Source organism: Vulpes lagopus, chromosome 5, assembly GCF_018345385.1.
Source record: "Vulpes lagopus strain Blue_001 chromosome 5, ASM1834538v1, whole genome shotgun sequence".
In the NCBI taxonomy this organism is placed as follows: domain Eukaryota; kingdom Metazoa; phylum Chordata; class Mammalia; order Carnivora; family Canidae; genus Vulpes; species Vulpes lagopus.
In genome coordinates, this window is record NC_054828.1 from 62,687,435 (window position 1) to 62,710,144 (window position 22,710).

The window sequence follows — 22,710 nt, forward strand, 5'->3', positions numbered from 1 at the left end:
ATCTCCTACCCTTCTATTTGTCTTTTCTTTGTTTTTGTTTTATTTTTAAGACTTCAATTTATTTATTTGAAAGATAGAGAGGGGCGCCAGAGCATCTCAGATGGTGAAGCATCTGCCTTCAGCTCAGGTTATGATCTGCAGGTCCTGGGATCAAGCCTCAAGTTGGGCTCCCTGCTCAGCTGGAAGTCTGCTTCTCCTTCTGCCTCTGCACCTCCCCTGCTTGTGCTCTCTCTCAAATAAATAAATAAATACATAGAATATATTTTTTTTAAAGAGAGAGAGTGTGCATGCATGAATGTGAACATGAGTTGGAGGGGAAGAGCAGAGGGAGAGGGACAAACAGACTCCCCGCTGAGCGGGGAGCCTAACTTAGGCCTCGATCCCAAGACACTGAGATCATGATGTGAGTCGAAGTCAGACACTTCACTGACTGAGCCACCCAAGCACCCCCCTCTTTGCATTTTCTATCCTTTTGTTTTTCCACACTGCATTTTGACTATTTTCTTCTGATTTGTCCTCCACTTTGATAATTCACTCTTCAGCTGTGTCGAATCGGATATTAAAACCGTCCACCAATTTATTAACTTGGGACACTGTAGTTCTCACTTTTAGGATCCCTTTGTGGTACATTTTCAAACCTGTTACTTCATTGTTTATGAAATATAAGCTTGGCTTTTATCTCCTCAAACACAGTTAAGTAGTTCTTTTATAGTTCATTTCTGACAATCTCAATATTTGGAACTCCTGTGGGCATTTCTCTGTGATCTGATGTCTGTTTGCTGGATGTTTTGGTAGTTATTTGAAATCTAGCGTGAGACTACTGTCCTCTAGAAAGAATGTCTCTTTTTTTTCCCAAGCTAATCAGGGCACTAATGGTTCAGAATCACTGGATTTACTTTTGTTCAAAATATTTGATGCTCTTCCTTTTGGGAACATATGGTTCTGTGCCATGGACTTCAGGCTTGGCCAGACACCTTGTTCAGGACAGTGAAATGTGAAATAATCAGCTGAGTGACTCAGTCCACTATTACAAGAAGTAGAAATAAAATCAATTACTCTTTTCTTTTAATTAACAAAATACTATTTAGGGAAGAAGTAATGGCAATCAATGTTAGTTCCCATGCTTAAGGAGATCACATGATAAAGTAAAACAAAAACACAAAGAAATTCAACAGACTTAGTCATTATTGCTGGGGATATCTGCACAATGCATATGGAAAAAAGCATGTTAAAGGTTATTTTAAAATAAACAATACTCTAAGTGGTTACTTTAAGGTAGTCATGATTACATAATTTATAGACTGAATGAAAAGACTCATCACCCCAGAGGTGACATCAGCAAGACAGCAAAATAGGAGTCTCCCCTTCATATTCCTGACCCATTGCAACAATAATCTGGTGGCCATCCAGGGGCAAAAGTGTATTTGTGGGAGCTCTGGGATCCAGGTAAGAACTGATAAAACCTTGGTAAAGCCCAGGACTGAGGAGGACCAATTTGAGAAAGTAGGTCTGGGCCCAGGTGGGAGGCTTGCCAATGGTGGTCCTGGCTACTGTCCCAGAAACAGCCGTGTCCCCCTGGGGACTGTTACTGTCCTTGTTTGGCTTTGGTCCTATCACCAGAACTACCTGTCAATGGCCCCAGAAGGAGGGACATGTACTTGAGCCTCCTAGCTGTGGACTGTGTAGCAGCCTGTGATGTAGTTCCAGATCCTCTCAGCCCTAGTCATGGAGCAGCCCTACCTATTGCTCCTGCAGGCAGGCCTGCATGCTTTGGTTCTGGCTATGCATCCCAAAGTGGACCTGGGTCTTGGTGCCAGCTGCTCCGGCTGGGGTACAGAGCCAGTCCTACGGGGTAGGAACCCCTTCAGGACACTGGTGGGTGTCACACCCATTCAGGCACCTCGTAACAGACACACTACCTGTGGACCAACTGCGGGCTCTGAGGTGGACCATCCTCCCAGCACCAGACTTCCTGTCGTAGGTCTTGGAGGCGGTACCATTTGCCCAGGGACCAGAGAGGATCCACACCCAGCAGGTCCCCTGGTAACAGGTCCACTGACTGTGGACCGAGCAGGAGCCGTGTGGTTCCTGTCATTGTCAACGACACTGTTTTTTTCCTCCTTTACTCCACTTTCTTCTCTGAAGCAAGAGCGTCATGGTTAAATCTGGAATTGTCAGGAAGAATAAAGGATGTGACAGGAAACACCAGACACGGTGGCTGGGACTACATATCACCCCATGGGATGTTCTCGACGAAGAATAACACCAGCTTCTGACACACAAGTCATGTTAATAAGCCACAAGGAGGGAATATAATGAGGCAAATACGAAGCAGCTAATAGGAGGCCTGTAATGACGCCCCATTAGCAGCAGGAAAACACAGTTAGCTTCGGTAGGAGAGGCTGAATGGGTGACAAGGAATTATGGAAAACCCAAAGAATGTACCGCCCTGGAGGGGTGTGCAGGTGGCCTGGCCTCTGAGATGAGAGTCAAAGTGAATGACACAGAGGAGGTGACTTTCACGGGCTCCCAGAGACTGGCTCTTCTGCCTTTTAACTCACAGGACGTTACAATCGTTGGAGAAAACAAAACCGTTGTTGTGTCTTCTCTAAACACCTGCAGTAGATTCCCAAAGCTGCCGGAACAAAGTACCACATGCTGGGGGCTCGTGCGCCACCAGTTATCGTCCTACAGGTCTGGCTGCTGCAGGTCTGGGAGCAAGGTGTGGGCAGGGTCGGTCCCCTCCTAGGGCCACGAGGGAAGACCTGTTCCAGGCCTGCCTTCTTAGCTTGCAGATGATCAGCTTCTGGGGCTCTTCACGCAGCCTTCTCTGCTTCTGTGTGCAAATTTTCTCTTTTTATAAGGACACTGATGACACTGGATTAAGGCCCACCCTGATGGCCTCGCTTTAATTACCTGCGTGAAGACTCTTGTCTTCAGATAAAGTCATATGCTGAAGTACTGGGGGTTGGTACTTCAACACAGAAGTTTTGGAGGAACACAATCCGACCTCTAACACACACGCTATTTTATGACACTGTGCCTTGCACATGACACAGGCCTCATCATCCTTTAAGACTCATCAATCCAGGGACGCCCGGGTGGTTCAGCGGTTGAGCATCTGCCTTTGGCTCAGGGCATGATTCCAGAGTCCCGGGATCGAGTCCCATGTCTGATTCCTTGCATGGAGCCTGTTTCTCCCTCTGCCTATGTCTCTGCCTCTCTCTCTGTGTCTCTCATGAATAAATAAAATCTTTAAAAAAAAAAAAGACTCATCAATCCATCTGTGAGGATGACCCCCAGCTCCGCCTTCCCTCCACCACCTATCTACTTACTTCCTGCCACGACTGACCTTGGATGCGTTTCAATGACAGCACTGTATTGTTTCAGATGTGTTAAAAATTACCAGAAAGAAAGCAGACACACATGCACGCACGCACACACACACACACACACACACACACGGAGACTGGATTAATGCCATAGTTAACCAGCCAAGGGGACAGAAATTTACTGCCGGCAGAGGAAGGCAGGAACAGAGGCAGAGCATCTTGCCATGGCCCGTCATTCCTGGTGCAGATGCCAGTGACCTTGGCTGTGCTGGGGAATGAGGAGGATGAAGCCAGATCCGTTTCTCACAGCACCTACCACACTGTTGGGAGAGCTCTGCTGTCCACGTACGGGGGAGCAACTTGAGGTTGGAGATCGCTTATTAAGCTTTCTAGCTCTAGTTAATTAGCACAGTGCCTGGGCCACAGTGGCTTATCCAAAAGGTTCAATGAGTGAATGGTAGAGGTTGAAGTCCTCCTCCTTTCAAATCCACAGATGTCAAGGAAACATTCAGCACACAGCAACAGCGGGAGCCTTGCTGACAGCCACCCTGACTCTGCCATTCCAGCCAGGGTGCCCTATCCCGTGGCTCATTTTTAAGTCCTTTCTAGAAACTCTCCTCGCTCTGCTTGGTATTCTTCTGGATCATGCTTCTTCTTTCGGGGAGTTAAAGCTTATTTGAAACTACACACACACACACACATCACATACATGGCTTCTAAAAATAAGTGTTTTCAAAAAAAAAAGTGCGTTTTCGTGAGGGACATTTGATCCTTGTTTTCAAGGATCATGGCCAAGATAGTGCTATCATTTGACGGATAAATGGTAGCTATCTTTTACTTAGGCTTCAGTAGAAGCCTCATCAATAGAAGCTTTGAGGCAATAAGAAATACCTAAATAAGAAAGAAAACAAGTTAGATAAGCAAAAATAAAGTTAAAGCTATGGAGAAGATTAAAAATAGTAATTATGATTAGGTAATTACCAAGCTCCACATCTTATACCAAGTCTTAGAATAATCTGACAATAGCCCCAAAGGGTTTGATCACGGATTTTCATGACTTGGCACTGTGTTGCAGTCAGTGGTTTTATGGGACGTTTTGGGGGGATATGGGACTGTTCCACCCTAGGTAGGCAGTATAACCAAAATCTCTCTTATTTTCCTCAATCACCCAGGCCATGAAAATTGTTTCAAATGTTTACATAAAATCTTGTTCATTATGGTTGAAAATACCCTGGGTAAGGAATCTATTTTTGGAATAGTCTTTGAGTTACTCCCTAGTAAACTGTCGGTGAAAGATTTTAAGTAAAGTGAGGAAAATTTATATGGGGCTGTCAGTTCATTAAACAGTGTTGCAAATTAACTGAGGAATCACAGGCTTCTCTCTTTTCCATTCCCTTTGGGGGGATAAATCTATAACTTAAGAGAAACTCACTTTATAAATGACACATAAGTCATGGCTCAGAAGTGACTCGCTTATGGAAACTCTATTTTCTGGCCCAAACATTGGGACAGATGGTCTGAAAATGGGGGCAAACTCCTTAAAATGAAGGCTGTACTAAAAATATGAAAAGCATAATGACTCTACTCATACAATTCCTTCTCCTTCTCTTGAGCCATGTCTAGATGAAAGGGTGGAAAGAGGAACTCTAAGAAAAGGGAACTGCAGACTATGGGGAATCAATCCAGAGCTAGCTTGGAAAGAAAGAAGCAAAGGGAATGACTCCCAAGCTAAAATCTGTAGCTTTAGCCTGTAACAAAGGTTAAAAGTGAACTTGAAGAAATAAAGGTTAAAAGTAAACTTGAAGAAGGTGTGCAAAACTGTGTGACATTAGATTGAAAGACGTCTAGAGACTATTTACAGTGAGAAAGGTATAAATGATTATTTAGATGTAGGTTGCTTTGAAAGTGTGGTCTTTAAAAGTACTAATTTTTTTTGTTTTGTTTTTTAAAGTACTAATGTTTTGAATAAAAAAGTTACACTTCTAAGGAAAAAGAAAACAAAGAAATAGCAATAGAGCTGTGTGGGCAGCAGGCTCTGCTCTATTCTATGTGTACAACCCAGAGGGGGCACTAATAAATATTTGTTGGCTGGACAACAGGGGGTTGAAATCATTACACTGAGGTACCAGTGATGCAAGCGTGCAGCGTAATGACATGGAAAGCTCATTTTAAAAGGCCTAATAGGCAAAGGTAAAGTTGTAAGGAGACAACAATCCATTATTAATCTGTATCCACCCCGAATTCAATGACGCCCTTCTCAAAGCTCCACTCCGCTTTTGCTATGTGTGAGTATTCTGAGGCCACTTCACAAACGCTTACTGCTCTCTTTGTTCTAAGGCCAGGCCTGCAAACTCAAATATCTTTGAGGGCCAAGGAAGTAATGAAAATGAGGCAAGTGGGCTGAGTGGGGAGCATGGCAAACGGGAAGCACATGCTCTGAGTCTAAGGGGAGCATCTCAGCTCAAGCCAGTTATTATCGTCCTGCAGAAACGCAGGCCTAGTATGGATCAGACTTTGTAGCTGTTTAGAAACTGGGCACAGGTATTTTTATTCAAGGCTTCTAATTGTTAAATGCCAGCAACTAATTTTTAAAAATCAAGTGCTGTAGAGCAAACAGAATTTGTCCACAGCCTGTAAGCTCTTAGCATGGAAATTCCCTTCTAAAAAGGCTTCCTACAGTTTTAAACAGCATCCATTATTTGTAGTTAAGAACTGGTGAAAAGGTTCATGTTCTATTTAGCTGCACTGTCCGTGTTTTTGTAAACGTGGATGAAATTCTCTTCCAACTTTTATCTTTTCACTGGGCAGTCATAATTATTATTAGTTAACTGAACTCGTTCCAGTGAATTTTGGTCCCTGTATGTATCTGTTTGTGCAGAGGCAGGGAATTATACTTGTTTCTTGACTTGTGTGTTCTGGCTTGAGAGCAATGTGTCAATTTTTGGACCTCTGTCAGTGGAGGATGGGGAGGCAAATTCCCTATTTATCATAGAGAAAACGCTATAAAAGACTCCAAATCAGCAATGATTGCTATTTTGTTCCCAAGTTACGGCTCTTATTTTCTACATTATATAAGTGACTTGTTACAGCCTGGCTCTCGTGCAACCCAGATGCTGTGACATTCATCTCTGTACTCCCCACACCTGACAAAATATGTGGAACGTAGAAGTTGATGAACAAATATTTATTGTACTGAAATGAACTGACTCATAGTGTCAAAACCCCTTAAACGGGCTCTCAAAGTCTTTTGTCATCTGACTTTAACTCCACCTTTGGCTTATCCTCAAGGAGAACCTGGATGATGACCAAATTGCTCTGGGAAACCAAGGTTCTTCCAGGGCATTTTGAAATGCACTGAAACATCTTTTCCTCCTTCTATATCAGTGGAAATCTACCGAGTGTCAAAAATCCAATTTAAATCTTCCTTTCATTGGGAATCCCATTCTGGGATAGTGAGTATGTCCCATTTCCAATAGATGATAAACCACTAGTCAGGCTCATTGGAAATATCAGGACAGTCTAACTCATTTGTTTCTTTCTTTTTTTTTTCATTTGTTTCTATGATAAATGCCCTTAACCCTCAGAAAGCATTACTTACAATTATTAGTTTATAAGGACCCCGCGCTTCTCTACATCATGCCCAAATAAGTGTACTCAGAGGCCCGCAGGGGCCAGACAGGCAACAGAAATGGTATAGTCCAATATAAAAAAATTGGGAGCCAAAGGACTAATGGCAAAGTGGAATTTTTTACCCCAGCTCTTCCCTTCATGAGGCAATGCAGGGTCACAGTCGTCAGACTCACTCGTTTTTAATAGGCCAAAAGTGTGGGAGCCAAACAAAACAGGTCTGTGGGCTGCCAGTTTTGACCTTGTGTATAACACATTATTTTCCTAGAGTTTAGAGCCTGTTTCCAAGTAAAACAGCAGGAGGATACACATGCACAAAAAAATTGGAAGTCACTAGACGTACAAACTGTAGATCTATTAGGATCCAGTAAACTGCATTAGGCAAGTGTTTTGTGATGCCTTGCCAAAACCCTAAGCTCTTAAACACCTCAAGAAGAGCAATAGCTTTCCTTTGGAAAGGCTCATTTGTGGGACTTGACACAGCAACTGAAGCCTGAGTCACACAGTTGCATCTTAAATACACACGTGTGAATAAGGGGTGGTTTGGTTCTGCTAGAAAGAATGGAAGCCAGAAAGCTGCAGTGGATTTTGACCAGACTCTACTGGTCTAGAAACACACCACTGTTTCTTAGTAGAACCAAATACGTGGGCACGTAGTTCATAACATCTCAGTGGGATTAAAATAAAGGAGGGTATCAAAGTGCATTTTGGTAATTTGTCTCATCAAGGTGAATTACTGTTATTTTCTTTTTCTGTCCCACATTCCTTCTTCTCAGGAATTCTTTCTAGAAATACATATTTATGTGGGAGCTGTCAGTCAAAGGGCCCTATGCATGAGCACAACATCTAAGCTAATCGGTGCAAGAATCCCATTTCTTGCACATAACGGCTGGTCCGGAAATATGCATGGTTTAAGTCAGACCAATAAAGGATCCTAGTTCAGGGATAAGGACACTGAGATGGGGTGAGATGGCAAGCTATAGGGGCCACGTAGTTTGGGATATCCCAATAGGAGGGAAAACAACCACCAACACACATGAAGATACAGCTTCAAAGTGACGGGAGAGCCTTCTCATAGTATCATCGGAATACAGACCCCAAGATGCTGAGGCTATGCAAACACTGACCAGTAAGTAAACCTCCTAACCTAACTTTGATTTGGGTTCCTGTAAATGCTAACCGAGAGCCTTAGAAATATCTGTGGTTCATACTTTATTTAAGGAGAACATGGATCCAATTAAATTAATTTCAGAAACAGGCCGCTAAACTGCGTGACTGCTTTCTGGCCCAACATATATTTATAGTTCACCTTTTATGTTTTATCCACCTATAGCTGCTAATATCAGCAAATAAACAATTTCCTATTCTCATTCAAGTACTATTTTAAAATACGATTTCTGTACTAACTATATCAGTAATGCCATGCTTAGTACCAGAACTCTAAAGGATACAAAAAAGCAAAGAAAAGTACTATTTTCAAAAGTCAGGATTAAATGAGCATGTCAGTCAAATTTTACTTCCACACTGCTGTATATTCTTGGACGCATACGTTGCCCTTGATCATTTAGGGGAAATGGTTTCAGTAAGAATTACAAATTTAGAAATTAAAACGTGTGTCTACATGTGTATGCAGTGAATCCCTGGTAGAGGACTCCTCTCTGGCTGACTACAGAATCTTTGCATTTATCTCTTACCAGGAGTATTTTAGGAACCATGACTGAGCTGAAAATGCATGATGGAGAGATTGCATTTGGAATGTTAAACATGCCTAGGTCATGCGAAAACGGCTTCCAGCGCACATGAGATTTCTTGTGGGGCATAAAGCAAGCTCACCTCCTCATTCTCGATTTTGAGCGTGGCCAGCCGGGACTGCAGCTGCTGGTACCTGAGCATGAGCTCCGCCTGGACTGGCTGCTGAGCGCTGACCTGACACACCTGGTGGGGAAACAGAAATCGCAGTCATGCCACGGCCCTCCAGCCACCTCCAGGGGCACGGCTCTCCCACTTAACTGCTGCCTGAGTCACGCTGATCGCCCTCCACATCCCAATTCCATATTTATTTTTAATAGCCGCCTCAAAACTTCAGGTTTAAATCCGGACTTGCTCCCTAAGTGGCAAGAGGAGAGGGTGCAGCTGTGTGGCCCGGATACAACAACGGGGAAGGCAGCAGCTGCAGGCAGCTTGGCTCTAAGGACGGGGCAGTGGCTGCATAGGGAGCTCGGATGCTGACCTCTCACTTGTGGAATTCTGGATGACCACGGGGCAGGGGACAGAGTGCAAAGGATGACCCCGGGGAAGCACGCAGGCAGAAGCAGGGTGGGCAGCAGAGCCCACTGGCCGCAGTCAGACGAGCAACCCTGGTAGGTCACTAACCATCCACTTCCCTATCTGTAGAGCGGGGACACTAAGAGTTCCTATGCCATGGGGTCATTGTGGGGATGAAATAAGTTAATGTACATAAAGCACTTAGCATACTGCCTGGCACAGAGTAAAGACTCTGAAAATGTGACTATTAGCGTCTTTTAACCATTGCTTGCTTCACTAATATCAGTCAGGTCACATCCTTCATCATGAATGTGAAGAGGCCACGCCTTGTAATCTGCAGCAGAAACTCATTTTGGCTATTATGATCTCACTCATTGGCTAAGGTCAAAATTAGAGCCTTTGAATTATATTCTATTTAGGTCCACTGAAATTGCACCAGAAAAAAACAGTTTCTTTTCATTTTCCTTCTTAAGAGACGCTCTTGGCAGATGGGCGTTTCAACTCTTATGGAGGCTCCAAAACATCAGAGATGATTGCCCTCCTGCAGAACTGGTTGTAAAAAAAGGGCAAGCGACTCATTTTTTTTTTTAATAATAATAGTTCCAAAAAAAGAAAAACTACAAACCCAGTTGAAGTCACTTATCTGTGATATTTTATCATTCCATGTTTGACATATCCATAACTGAAAAATTATAACAGTAATCATTTGGTTTTGGAAACATGACTCTGGGTGGGATAAGCCACTCGCCTGTCAAATTCATGTGCCATTGGCATAAAAACTGCTTACCATTTCTAATTGAGTAATTTACTCTATCAGATGAAGCAAACATAAAATTGGGTTAGAAATGCACAGGCACACACGTATTTTATAAATCCTAACACTAGGTGTCTCAGAAAAAAAATACATTAAAGGAATCTGTCATTGCTATTATATCTATTTTTAAAAACATGCTGTCACCACAATAAGCTAAACTTGAGTTTTTAATCTATGAGTGTTGTTTTGCACAGCTGGAACACCAAGTGCTATACTACACCGTGCTCATTAATTGGTTATTCTTGTTTTCCCAGCCAGAGACAATAAAATACACCACTGCAACTCATACACAGCTCAGATGGACTTTTTTCCTTGGGTAAAACAGGATACAAAGCTAAATTTGTATAAAGAATCTAAGATACATCATTTCTAATGCTCATTTTACCAGTTTGAAAACAACTTGAGTCTTAAAAAAATGTGTTGCATTTCCCGACCTCCCCGCCCCATTCTCCTGTCATTTACAATTATTTTTCTTTATGGGGATCTTTAAAGGAAGATTACAAGAAGCCTTCAGATAGATTCTATTGGGCCAGCAGAGGGTCTCACTTTGAATTTAAATCTGAATGTCTAGAGGTGGAGTAAGAACTATCCTGAGACAGTGTAGTGCTTACAACCGAGTTTGTGCAAAGGTTTGGCCTCTGCAGGCATTTGAGTACTGGACCCTTGGCTTTAAGAGGCAGTTATGGCTTGGGGGCAGTGGATGGGGCAGGGGAAGGTGGTAGTGGGGCTGATCCTAGGATATAACTAGCAAAGATCTCATACAAAGGCAGGAGAGAAAACACAACTGGGAATTCTGACAACTTTTAGTTCTGGAGAGTAACTAATGTAAGTAAAAAGACAACTCGTTAGTTTTAAAACAATGAATTACTGACCTCATCACCCATGTGAGACTGAAACTCAAACTTCATTGGTGGACAGAATGCAGCAGGGTACATCTCCATAAATCTCTGTTTATCACTCCTGGGCTCCAAGTTATCAACTGCATTCTCAATAATGTCTAAGCCTTCATGTCTGGAAGTTTCAAGATTATACTCTGCAGAGAGATATGTTCTCAGGGCTCTGTTCAGACTTGCATGGTAGCCAAGATCACAGCACTTAAAAAAAAAAGAGTACCATACATAAAAATTAATTCAAAATGGATCAAAGACCTACATGTGACAGCTACAACTATAAAATTCTTAGAAGAAGAAAACACTGGAGTAAACCTTCATGACCTTGCATTAGCCATTGGTTTCTTGGGTATGGCATCAAAAGCACAAGCAACAAAAGAAAAAATAAACTGGATTTCGTCAAATTTGAAGGCTTTGTGCTTCTAGGGTACGATTAAGTAAAGTAAAAAAGATAACCCACAGAACAGGAAATTTTTTTTACAAATCACATAACTTATTTTAAAAATTTGTATCTAGAATACATAAAGAAATCTTACAACTCAATAATGAAAAGACAAACAGGCCAACTAAGAAATGAGCAATGGAACAGGACATTCCTCAAAAAACATATCAAACGGTCAGTAAGTACAGAAAAAGATGCTCAACATCATTAGTCATCAGGGAAATGCAAATTAAAACAGTGAGATACCACTTCACACCCATTAGTATGGTTATAATAAAAAAGATAACAGGCATTAGGGAGGACGTAGAGAAATTGGAATCTTTCATATACTGCTGATGGGAATATAAAATATTGTAGTCTCTCTGGAAAAATCTGGTAGTTCAAAAAAGAGTAAAACACAGAGCTAACATATGACTTGGCAGTTCCATTCCTAATAATATACACAAGAAAAGTAAAAAATGTTCACCAAAAAACCTTGTACATGAATGTTTATACCAGCACTATTAATAATAGCTGAAAAGTGGAAACAATCTAAATGTCCAACTAATAAATAAACAAAATGAAATATTACCCAATCCTAACAAAGAAGGAAGTACTGATACATGTACTACAACATGTAGGATCAACCTTGAAACATTATGTTAAGTGAAAGAAATCAGCCATAAGAAACCACACCTTGTAGGATTCCATTTATATGAAATGTCTAGAATAGGCAAATCTATAGAGATAAAAGGTAGATTAGTGGCTGCCAGGGGATGGAGGAACTAGGGAGTGGTGCCGAAGGGGTGCAGGATTTCTTTCTGGAGTAATGAAAATAATCTGTAATGGACTGTGGTGATGGCTACATACTTTGACTATACTAAAAGACAACTGTAGATTTTTAATGAATGAACAATTGGTATATGAGTAATATCTCAAGAAAGATGTTAAAAAATAAAAGCAGAAAAACCGAAAAAATAGGATTTAAATTTGTTCATGCTTACTGGTACTATGATTTTTTAAAATCCTTGTAGGATGCAAACATACTAACTGTAGTATTTTGGATTTGTATAATTTACTGATGACTCAATAATTATCCGTACTCTTTTAGAGGTGAGAAGAACTGGTTTGAATCTGCCAAAAAAAGTTCAGGAATGTCTTCTTTCTTATCCCTAGAATAAAATTCATAAATAAGAAATGACTGCCAAAGTTCTTTTACTGGAGATAGAATTTTGGGATTCTTAAATCTTCATTACCTTTAATTTGCATGTGCATCTATTTTTTTCATGTTGCATTTTAAGAGAATATAATTGAAAAATATAACTATGGATATTGGTTAGTTATAAATTACTGAAAGAATTTTAAATTTGTACTTGGAAGCAATATAGATCTCTTAAAGAAGAAGTGGTTTGTAAAGGTACAAAACCAGGTCATCCCTATATTGTTCTACTGCAATTCAATCAATTTAATTTGATTCAGTTCAACCCACTAATTGGCCATCTATTAGGTGCCTGGAAATTTGCTAGGCTCCAGGAATATGAAGACCGGAATGTAGTAAACCATAATTTCCATTCTCAAGGAATTTAAATATAAGTTGTTTATAATTGTGCTACTAAGAGAGTAGTAGAGAGGCACAAAGGAAGTAACCTCTGTACAAAGGATGCATCCATCAGGATATGAACCATCAGATCGACCTTTATGAAGGCACAGATTCAATCACTGACCTAGCCTTAGAAATGTCAACATATTTAATTCTATTCTCACCCTCCAATTTCAGAATTATTAAATTTGGGATTTTTCTATAGGGATAATCTAAAATCTTGCTACTCAAAGTGTGGTCGGTCTGTAGACTATCAGCATTACCTAGAGCTTGCTAGAAATGCAGCATCTTGGGCCCCAGCCCTGACGAATTAGAATATGAAGTTTAAAAAAAAAATCCATGGGTGATTTATATGCACATTAAAGCTTGAGAAGCACCACACTAAACCATCGATTACAAAAAGGTCCTATAACCCCCTGTCCACTGGGAGTGCTATTTCTCCAAGTGGGCAAGAGAATCAACCTCAGTAAATATTATTTGATTTTAAAAAAGCAGGAAGAAGCAGCCATATCACAATTACAAATACAAGCAAAATACAATTGTGAAATATGGCAGGCTCATCTTTGGTACATTTTCAGTGGAATCAGCTGCACTCAAATATACAGAATAATTTTCAGTTAATTAAAAAATTCTAGTCTCAGATGAGCGAAGTCCACTTTTATTTATTATTTTTTAATTTTTTTGCAAAGTCCTCTTTTATTTCTTTTGCTGCTCAAAATCAACTGTCCTGTGTAGCCATTTTACACATCAGAGGGACCGAAAAATTATCCTTTTAGTAGTACCTCATTTCGTGCAAACATGAATTGGTAAAGGAAATGGCCTAATTTCTTTGAAATGTACTTGTGCTTCAAAACACCCCACTATTCTGAAAGAAGACAGATTCAGCTTGATTATAATGATGCAGATCACATAAGCTGCTTTATTTTATGAGTACTGATCCCAATGGGAGTTAATAGAAAATTGATACTGAGGAAAGAAACAATCTAGAGAAAAGCCCCTCCCCCCCAACTGAGTCTCTTTTCAGCTTACAAAGGAAGAAAGAGAAGAACAACAATGGAAAAAGAGGAAGGGAAAAAAAAAAAGACACTCAGCCCCAACTACCTAATTGAAGTAGAGTTCTGAAAATACATACTAAGTTTTTTTTTTTTTTTATTCCCAGACTGAAACAGTTTGCTCCTCAAATTTCAAAGAGTTGCTTCTTTGGGGAGTAAATGTCAAAATTACAAAAGTACTGTGCACGCTTTCACACCCAGGGCACCCAGGTGGATTTGGTGGGCATGGAGCTAGTGAGATAGCCCTGCTTTCACTGGTGATTTCCTAATAGGCTGGGGAGAAATATGCATGTGGCTTTGTACCCAATCCAGAGGGCCCCCCATGTGTCTTCTGGTCTTCGAATGCTATACCTCACTTGGAGGTCTCTGTGATGAGCCTGATGGACAATTTCCTTCTCTGATCCCTACAGAGCTTATCAGTCTGTAGAGTTATTTAATTAGCATGATTCTCTTACTTCTGATATACAATGTTTTCTACGCTCTAGGTTTTTCAAGCATCCTGGACTTTAAAAGAAACAAGAATAAAATTTTTATTCAAGGTCTCCTGAGACAGCAAGGCCAGTCACACAATCATCTTTTTTTTCTAAACTGGATGCTAAAATGGCACTGAGTATGTTAAAATTCACGGTACTTGGTTAAAAGGCCTAAAGTAATTCTATGGAGTTTATGAATTATTAATGACAATATGAAAAACCAGCTTCTGCACAAAGAATTGAGTTATAACCCAAGTGCCTTTAATGATGAAAATACATAAAAAAAAATCAGTAAGATATTTTATGAAAACAAAACAGTGCTAGTCTGATGGCTAAAAAACTGCACGGATCCATAAAATTACGGATTAAAACTGGGGAAGGAAAAAGTGTTGGAAGTAGAAGAGTATTTTTTGATTTTGCTTTGTTTTTAAATATTCTAATAGCTGCCAAGATATATATTCCACTAGGTATTATTAGTCTAAATCACCACAGTAAGCTAACTTCTTTAGGCAAAAGGGTTACAAATAATATAAAAAATAAAGATGAAATTCAGGTTTTGAGGACTATAACAAGTACTTCATCTTGTTCCAAAGGCTGAAAGGTTGGCTGAAATATCCTTGGTGGTTATACGATCATGTATAATTGGATCACGGCTACGCACGGAGAGAATTTTTTGTTTATTTGTTTGCAAAATGACATAAGAAGCCCTATTAGGTACAAATCTGGTCCTAGGTGGGAGTAAAGGTAATGGAATTCCAATGGAAGCAAGTCCCACATACATGTTTTCAGAACTGTTTTAGCCAATGTCATTTCAGGGCAGCCCTGGAAGTGGCAGGAGGGCAGCCCCAAGCTCCTATGTGACTGCAGAATTAAGCAGTTGTCCTGAGAATGCAGAGGGAAGGAACTCTTCTGTGTAAGTATTCCATCTTAATGTCATCTCATCATTCCTGCCTCCATCTGAGAGGTTTCACAATCTATTGTCCTGGCTTCCACCACTGGCTTTTAATTAATAAGCTTTTGGCTCTGACCATTCCAGAGTCATGGATATCACGTAAAGACTTGGTCTACCCCTTACTTTAAGTCTTTCTACAATAGTGCAACCCAAGCAAACCATTGCAAAGCCCCTTTCACAGAACCATGGGTAGGCTTTCCAAGCACCAGAAGTAGGTAAGTTCTCAGCTTTTACATTAGATGTCAATGAAGAAAGCTGACTTCTTCTGAATAAATTATCTTTGTCCCTTACTATTTTCCTCTCTAGCTATTCAGACTTCACCTCAGAAACCACAGACTTGTTTTGTGCAAGATGGGCATCTCATGGGACTGAACTGGATGCTTAAAATTCTACAGGCAACGTTTACACACCTGCTCTCATGTCTGAGTTCCTGATGGTCCGTAAAGAGCTGACAATTTAATTCTCACTGCTGCTTTAATAACCACAGCCAAACATTTAGCAAAACTTGTTTTGAGTTTCTTTTGTGTAACAAAAAGGTCAAAATGGTACATCAGAATGGATACAAAATAGGCAACAGGAAGAGAACGGAGGTTGCATATGACTGAGCCAAAGAGTAGGACCAATAATCATTTGGGGCCTAACCCAGCTCCCACTCCCATGGGCAATCATTTCTCTCAGAGGAGTTGCCACCAGATGCGTTTTTGCCCAGGCCAAATCTCTGTAACTACCCTGAATCCAATCACAAAGTTGGAAGGCGAACAAAGCAAGCCCAAACAAACACGTCTGGCTGGTAATACTATGGGGAAGATAGAAAAATAGGCAGTGCTGAGGTTGGGGGGTGGGGGGGAGGAGAAGGGTCTTGCTTTTTTTTTTTTTTTTTTTTTTGGGGTCTTGCTCTTTTACACAGGGCAGCTGAATGCAACATGAATGAAAAGAAGAGTCTGTCTTGGAAAACTCTGGAAGAGGGTTCTAGACAAAAAGAAAGGGCCCAGGCAAGCGAAAGCTTACTGGCTCTGGGGAACAAAAAGGCTGATGTACCCAAAGCATGGTAACTAAGGAGGAAGCTGAAGATGTCAATGCTGAGTGGCAGGTGGGCACCAGTTCACAAAGGTCTTGGTGAAGAGTTTAGATTTTATCCTAAAGACAATGGGAGGTCACTAGAGAGCTTTAAATAGGGATTGACAGGTCTAGTTTATCTTTTTTAATACACTGGCTTCTTGGGAAGAGAATGGATTACTGAGTAGAAGGTCCTAGTGGAAGTTGAGTGACATCTTAGAAAGCTAAGTGTAGGCAGGAGATGAAGAGCTTGTGTAGGAGCCAGTGCAAGCAGCAAGGAACAGCCAGGCTTGAGATATTTAGGAGGTGCAGGTGACAGATCCACTGATGCATTTCTATGTGGGAAATTTCTATGAGTTGAGTATATGACATGTTCAAGATGCCCATTAGACATCCGGTTGGAGATGTCCAGGGCGGAGTTGCATACGAATCTGAAGTCCTGGAAAATGACCAAGGCTGGTGATAAAAATCTAGGAACCATCATATGGTATTTAAGGTACGGGACCTGAAGGTAGAAAGCCAAGGATCATGCCTTAGGTGACTTTCAATATTCAGAGGTCCAGCCAAGATGGAACAATGAGCGCTGGAGACTTAGGGCAGCCTATGCTGCAGGTAGAAAATGGATATGTGCAGTTTCTTTTAACAAAAGATGCCCATGGCATCTCCACTGGAAGGAACATTTATTTGTTTGTTTATTTATTTATTATTTTTTTAAAAAAGATTCTATTTTATTAGAGAGCAGAGCAGTGGGGAGGGGCAGAGGGAGAGGGAGAAGTAGACTCCCTGCTGAGCAAAGAGCTGGACACGGGGCTCTATCCCAGGACCCTGAGATCATGACCTGAGGCAAAGGCAGACACTTAACCAAATGAGCCACCCAGGTGCTGCTGGAAGGAACTTTTAAAACCATGTACTTCAGTCACCCAACTCATTTCGGCTTTTAAATACCCCTTCAATCACAAAGGGATAAAAACACACATAAATCAGTTTACATGATAACTACACTATCCTAACCCATTTACCATGATCTCTCTATCATTTTCCTAATAAGAGTTCAGGCCTAATGAGAGCTGCAGTATTACAATTTGGCAGGTTTTCATGGATAAATCTAAATACCATTATGTATGGGGATAAGTCAAGGTAATTAAGAAAAATCTGAACTCTGAATAAGTTGCTTTTTAATTAAACACGTCTCTAGAGACAAAAGGATAAGGCTAAAAGCTTTAGGACAGCTGATAACTTAGACATGATAAAGTCAACACAGCATGCAGTATATGATGTAATCTAATTTCAATTTCATTCTGTATAAATGGCTAATAAAATACATGACAGATATCTTTACCAAGAAAATTAGCTGCAGTAAGGGATTATTTTGTTGCAGCATTCCACAACAGTTACAAAGATTTATCCTTCAAACTCCAAAGTGTACTGCAAACTCTTACAGGGAGTAACAGGAAACCGAGAAACTCTACTAAAAGAATTACAAATACTTTATTATCACCAGATAGATGCTCTGGGACAAAGCACCATGGAATTCTGCTGTGGAGGACTTTGTTCCTCTGAATGCCTTTTGAGGGTGGGTAGGTGTGGAACTGGACTGAGAGAGGCTACATTATCAGTTGTTTGAAGAATTCCAGATATACAGAATGCTGAATTTGATTGCAGAACTAGGATTATGGGAAATAAGACCTGTACTGTCCTCTTAGCAAATCATAATCACTTGAAAATCTCAGCATTCAACTACAAATACTTGTTGCCCACATGATATTTCTTCTGGGTTGTAACATTTGTAATGCATCCTGATTCTAAAGAGAATTAGTTACAGTCTTTATTTTATTTACTTTAAAGATTTTATTTACTTATGAGAGAGGGGGGGGGGGCGCAGAGACACAGGCAGAGGGAGAAGCAGGCTCCATGCAGGGAGCCCGACATGGGACTCAATCTTGGGTCTCCAGGATCACGCCCTGAGCTAAAGGCAGTGCTAAACCACTGAGCCACCCGGGCTGCCCTAGTTACAGTCTTTAAAAGATGCCCCTATTGAAGGAGATACTAATGATTACAAATGCAAAACCTATTATTTATAAAACTACAATCTGTTTTCTTTTATAATTATACCTTTATTTTCCCAAACCAATGAAATTTCCTTTGGCCAATATCTGCAATCTATTTCTTATGATTTGTATTTATTCTTTTTTTTTTTTAAAAAAGATTTATTTATTTGAGAGAGCAAGAGTGTGTGTGAGTAGGGGGAGGGGCAGAGGGAGAGGGGGAGAGAGAATCTCAAGCAGACTCTCCTGTGAGTGTGGAGCTGACTTGGGGCTGGATCCTACAACCTGGAGACCACGACTAAGCTGACCAAGCTGAAATCAAGAGTCTCGACACAACTGATGGAGTCACCCAGGCACCCTAAATTTGTATTTATTCTTCAAGTGACAAAATAAACATCTGTTTTTGGTGTGAAATTAACTTTTCCTTCACTTCCCACCTGATTTCGAACTATGAGGTTGTTACTCTACAAACTAAAATTTATCTAGGACTTTCTTTTACATTATTAATTTGTACTCTGAAAAAGCATTTTGCTGACTGAAGTAAATTATAGCTCAGACTTGATTCAAAATTAGTATATTTCCAATTTAATAGGATCTAAATTCAACAAGTTTCAGCATGTCCTTAGTTTATTGCTAGGGGCAAAAACTTAACTCTATGATGGAGTCATCAGGGTCACACCACCCCAAGCCAGTGATCAATTTTAGCATCCCTAGTGGTGAGTTAAATAGATGTTGTTACATATCTACATAAGACACAGCAAGATCACCTATGGTGTAATCTGTTGCAAAGTGCTTAATTTGAAGTCATCAAGCCTTTATATAAGTTTCACTTTGAAGAAATTATAGGGAACAGATAAACAGGCTAACTGACACCATAAAGAACAGAGACAAATCCAAAAGCTGAGATGTTGCCATCAGGGAAATACAAATCAAAACCACAATGAGATACCACCTCACACCAGTGAGAATGGGGAAAATTAACAAGGCAGGAAACCACAAATGTTGGAGAGGATGCGGAGAAAAGGGAACCCTCTTACACTGTTGGTGGGAATGTGACCTGGTGCAGCCACTCTGGAAAACTGTGTGGAGGTTCCTCAAAGAGTTAAAAAGTTAAAAATAGACCTGCCCTATGACCCAGCAATTGCACTGTTGGGGATTTACCCCAAAGATACAGATGCAGTGACACGCTGGGACACCTGCACTCCGATGTTTCTAGCAGCAATGTCCACAATAGCCAAACTGTGGAAGGAGCCTCGGTGTCCATCGAAAGATGATGGATAAAGAAGATGTGGTCTATGTATACAATGGAACATTCCTCAGCCATTAGAAACGACAAATACCCACCATTTGCTTCAACATGGATGGAACTGGAGGGGATTATGCTGAGTGAAGTAAGTCAATCGGAGAAGGACAAACAGTGTATGTTCTCATTCATTTGGGGAATATAAATAATAGTGAAAGGGAATATAAGGGAAGGGAGAAGAAATGTGTGGGAAATATCAGAAAGGGAGACAGAACATAAAGACTCCTAACTCTGGGAAATGAACTAGGGGTGGTGGAAGGGGAGGAGGGCAGGGGGTGGGGGTGAATGGGTGATGGGCACTGAGGGGGACACTTGACGGGATGAGCACTGGGTATTATTCTGTATGTTGGTAAATTGAACACCAATAAAAAATTAATTTATTAAAAAAAAAAACAAAAAAACAAAACAAAAGCTGAGATGTTCTGAGGAACAACTGTCCATGTCTCAACAAGGGGCTTTGTTAGATTTAAAAAAAAAAAAAAAAAGAAAAGAAAGAAAGAAGACTAATGGAACACATCACCTAGATGCAATGTGTGATCCTAAATTTGGTCTAGTCTAGACATACCAGAGGTGAAATGTTTCTTTGGGGTCATAAACAGGAATATGATGTGGCTATTAGAAGAGTTAAAATTTTTCTGAAATAGAAAGATGGGGATCAATGATTGAAAAAAGTAAGTTAAGAATCTGTATATGATTTCATACTCTGCTGGCATATATATACACAAATATATTTATATATCTACCTAGACACAAAAAATGTCTACATGATGTTAAGAATGTGATTGTTTATTTTTGCTTATAATTCTTTTTTTAATTTTCTACAACCTACGTGAACTCATTCTGTAATAATAAAAGACCAGTTTTAAAATACAGATGCTAGGGGCACTTGAGTGGTTCAATCAGTTAAGTATCTGCCTTTGGCTCAGGTCATGATCATTTTCTACGGAAAATTTGTATGACTGTTTTATTTATACCAACAGACTCATTCATCATGGTCCATCACAGGAAATGTAGGAGATAGATTATTGATCCAAGCAGAAACGAAGGCAAACTGGACGTGTATATAAAGAAGGTCTCAATTTGAATTCTTATTTATGTTGCTTTGACTCAGTCAAGATACATTCAGTATCCTCCATGTCATTTCACAAATAAGATGTTAAGCATTAAAAATGTTGTCTTGGGATGCCTTCGTGGCTTAGCGGTTAAGCACGGGCCTCCCGCCCAGGGCATGATCCTGGGGTCTCAGGATCGAATCCCACGTCAGGCTCCCTGCATGGAGCCTGCTTCTCTCTCTGTCTGTGTCTGTGCCTCTCATGAATAAATAAACAAAATTTCAAAAAAAACAACAACATTGTCTTGACTTTTTCTCATTAGAGATATAACAACTCTTCCAATAATTATTAGCTCACTATTAAAGCGATTCTGCTAAATAAGCTCACAAAGCATAAAGGATTCTAGATACCTCTGCATGATAATCAGTGTTTCTTTTTTACCAGGTAGGGTCAAGCTTAATGGTTTTTAGGATCACCACTATATATGCAAATTGCATTCCTACAAAATAAGCAGCCATTTTAGAAGGTACACATCCACCCTCTGACTCCCTTAACAATTAAGTCAATGAAAGCATAATTTTCACGAAGAAAGGATTAAATTTCAATTGGATATGACAACAAACTCCCTTCTTTTAAAATTAATAATGAAGTTGTATTCCTTGAGAATTACTCAACATTTTAAATTTAAGGCTGATCTTTTATTTATTTATTTATTTATTATTTATTTATTTATTTGTTTATTTTAAGGCTGATCTTTTAAAAGTCCATCCTTCCTAAAATTCAAAGTTACTTGACGTATTTAACCATGACGTATCTACATCAGACTTAGATTTGGAGGTTAAAAAGTCTGAGTATGAAGCTTACCAACTTCCCTAGCTGTGTGACCTTTGACAAGCTATTTAGCCTATATAAGCTTCAGTTCTTTAATCTATAAAGCATAGAAAATAGTATTTACCTCACATGGTTTGTGATTATTTGATGAGGTTATGCTTAGAAACTTGCCTGTCACATAGTAAGAGCTCAATAAATACCCACGACAATGATGATGACTCTCTTGAAAGGTTAATCCCGTCCTATAAGTGCCTATAGTATTGAGAATGTTATTGTCCTCTCCACACAGATGACCAACAGGTACCTCAGTCTCCCTGAGTGTAACAGAACTTACCGATCCCTGCCCTTTGACGCATGTCTCCCTATGGTCCCCATCTCAGTTAAAGGCACCAGTGCTAACCCAGTTACTCAGGACCTGAATTGAGGCGTATCTTTATCCTTCTTTTCACTTTATAATCATGTTAAATTCCTTCGATATATTGTGAATCCAACCAACCACTTCTCACAGGTCTATTGCAACCACCCCAGTCCAAGCCAGCACTGTCTCTAGCCTGGAAAATTGCAAAAGACTGCAGATACAGCTCACTGTTTTCATTCTCATCCCCTCCTTCAGTCTGTTTCCACCCAGATGCCAGAAGGAGTCTTGAAAGGGTAAACACGTGATGTCACTTCCCTGAAAAACCCTCCAGCGGCTTTCCACAACACTTAGAACACAATCTAACCCCTTTCCCTGTCCAAAAAGACCCTAAGTAATTGGGCTTCTGCCCACATTCTCTTCCAGAACCTTCCTCCTCACTTACTCTGCTCTGGCCACACTGGCCTCCTCTTTGCTACTTCCTGAGCATCTTGAGCTCGCCAAACATGCCACCGCCTCTGTACCTTGAGTCTTGCCAGTCCTTCTGTATGAGGGATTCCTTCCCCACTATGCCATGTGATGCCCAGCTCACTTCTCTGCTCAAATATCAGACTTTTCCTGAATACCATCAAAAGAGCACTC

At 40.4% G+C, this 22,710-nt stretch overlaps 1 protein-coding gene across 4 annotated transcripts in view; it reads right to left on the bottom strand.

Annotated features, from left to right (window-relative positions):
- SRGAP1 (SLIT-ROBO Rho GTPase activating protein 1) overlaps nucleotides 1-22,710 on the bottom strand; it is a 271,551-nt gene that overhangs the window by 59,628 nt on the left and 189,213 nt on the right. For all 4 annotated transcript variants that reach the window (XR_005987824.1, XM_041755347.1, XM_041755346.1 and 1 more), the window contains exons 7-8: nucleotides 10,911-11,132; nucleotides 8,793-8,894 (exon numbers count right to left, since the gene is read on the bottom strand). Coding sequence is in view for 3 of the 4 variants with exons in the window: in XM_041755347.1 (XP_041611281.1) it covers nucleotides 8,793-8,894; nucleotides 10,911-11,132 (324 nt within the window). In the remaining variant the exon portion in view is untranslated. The remainder of the gene's footprint in view (nucleotides 1-8,792; nucleotides 8,895-10,910; nucleotides 11,133-22,710) is intronic.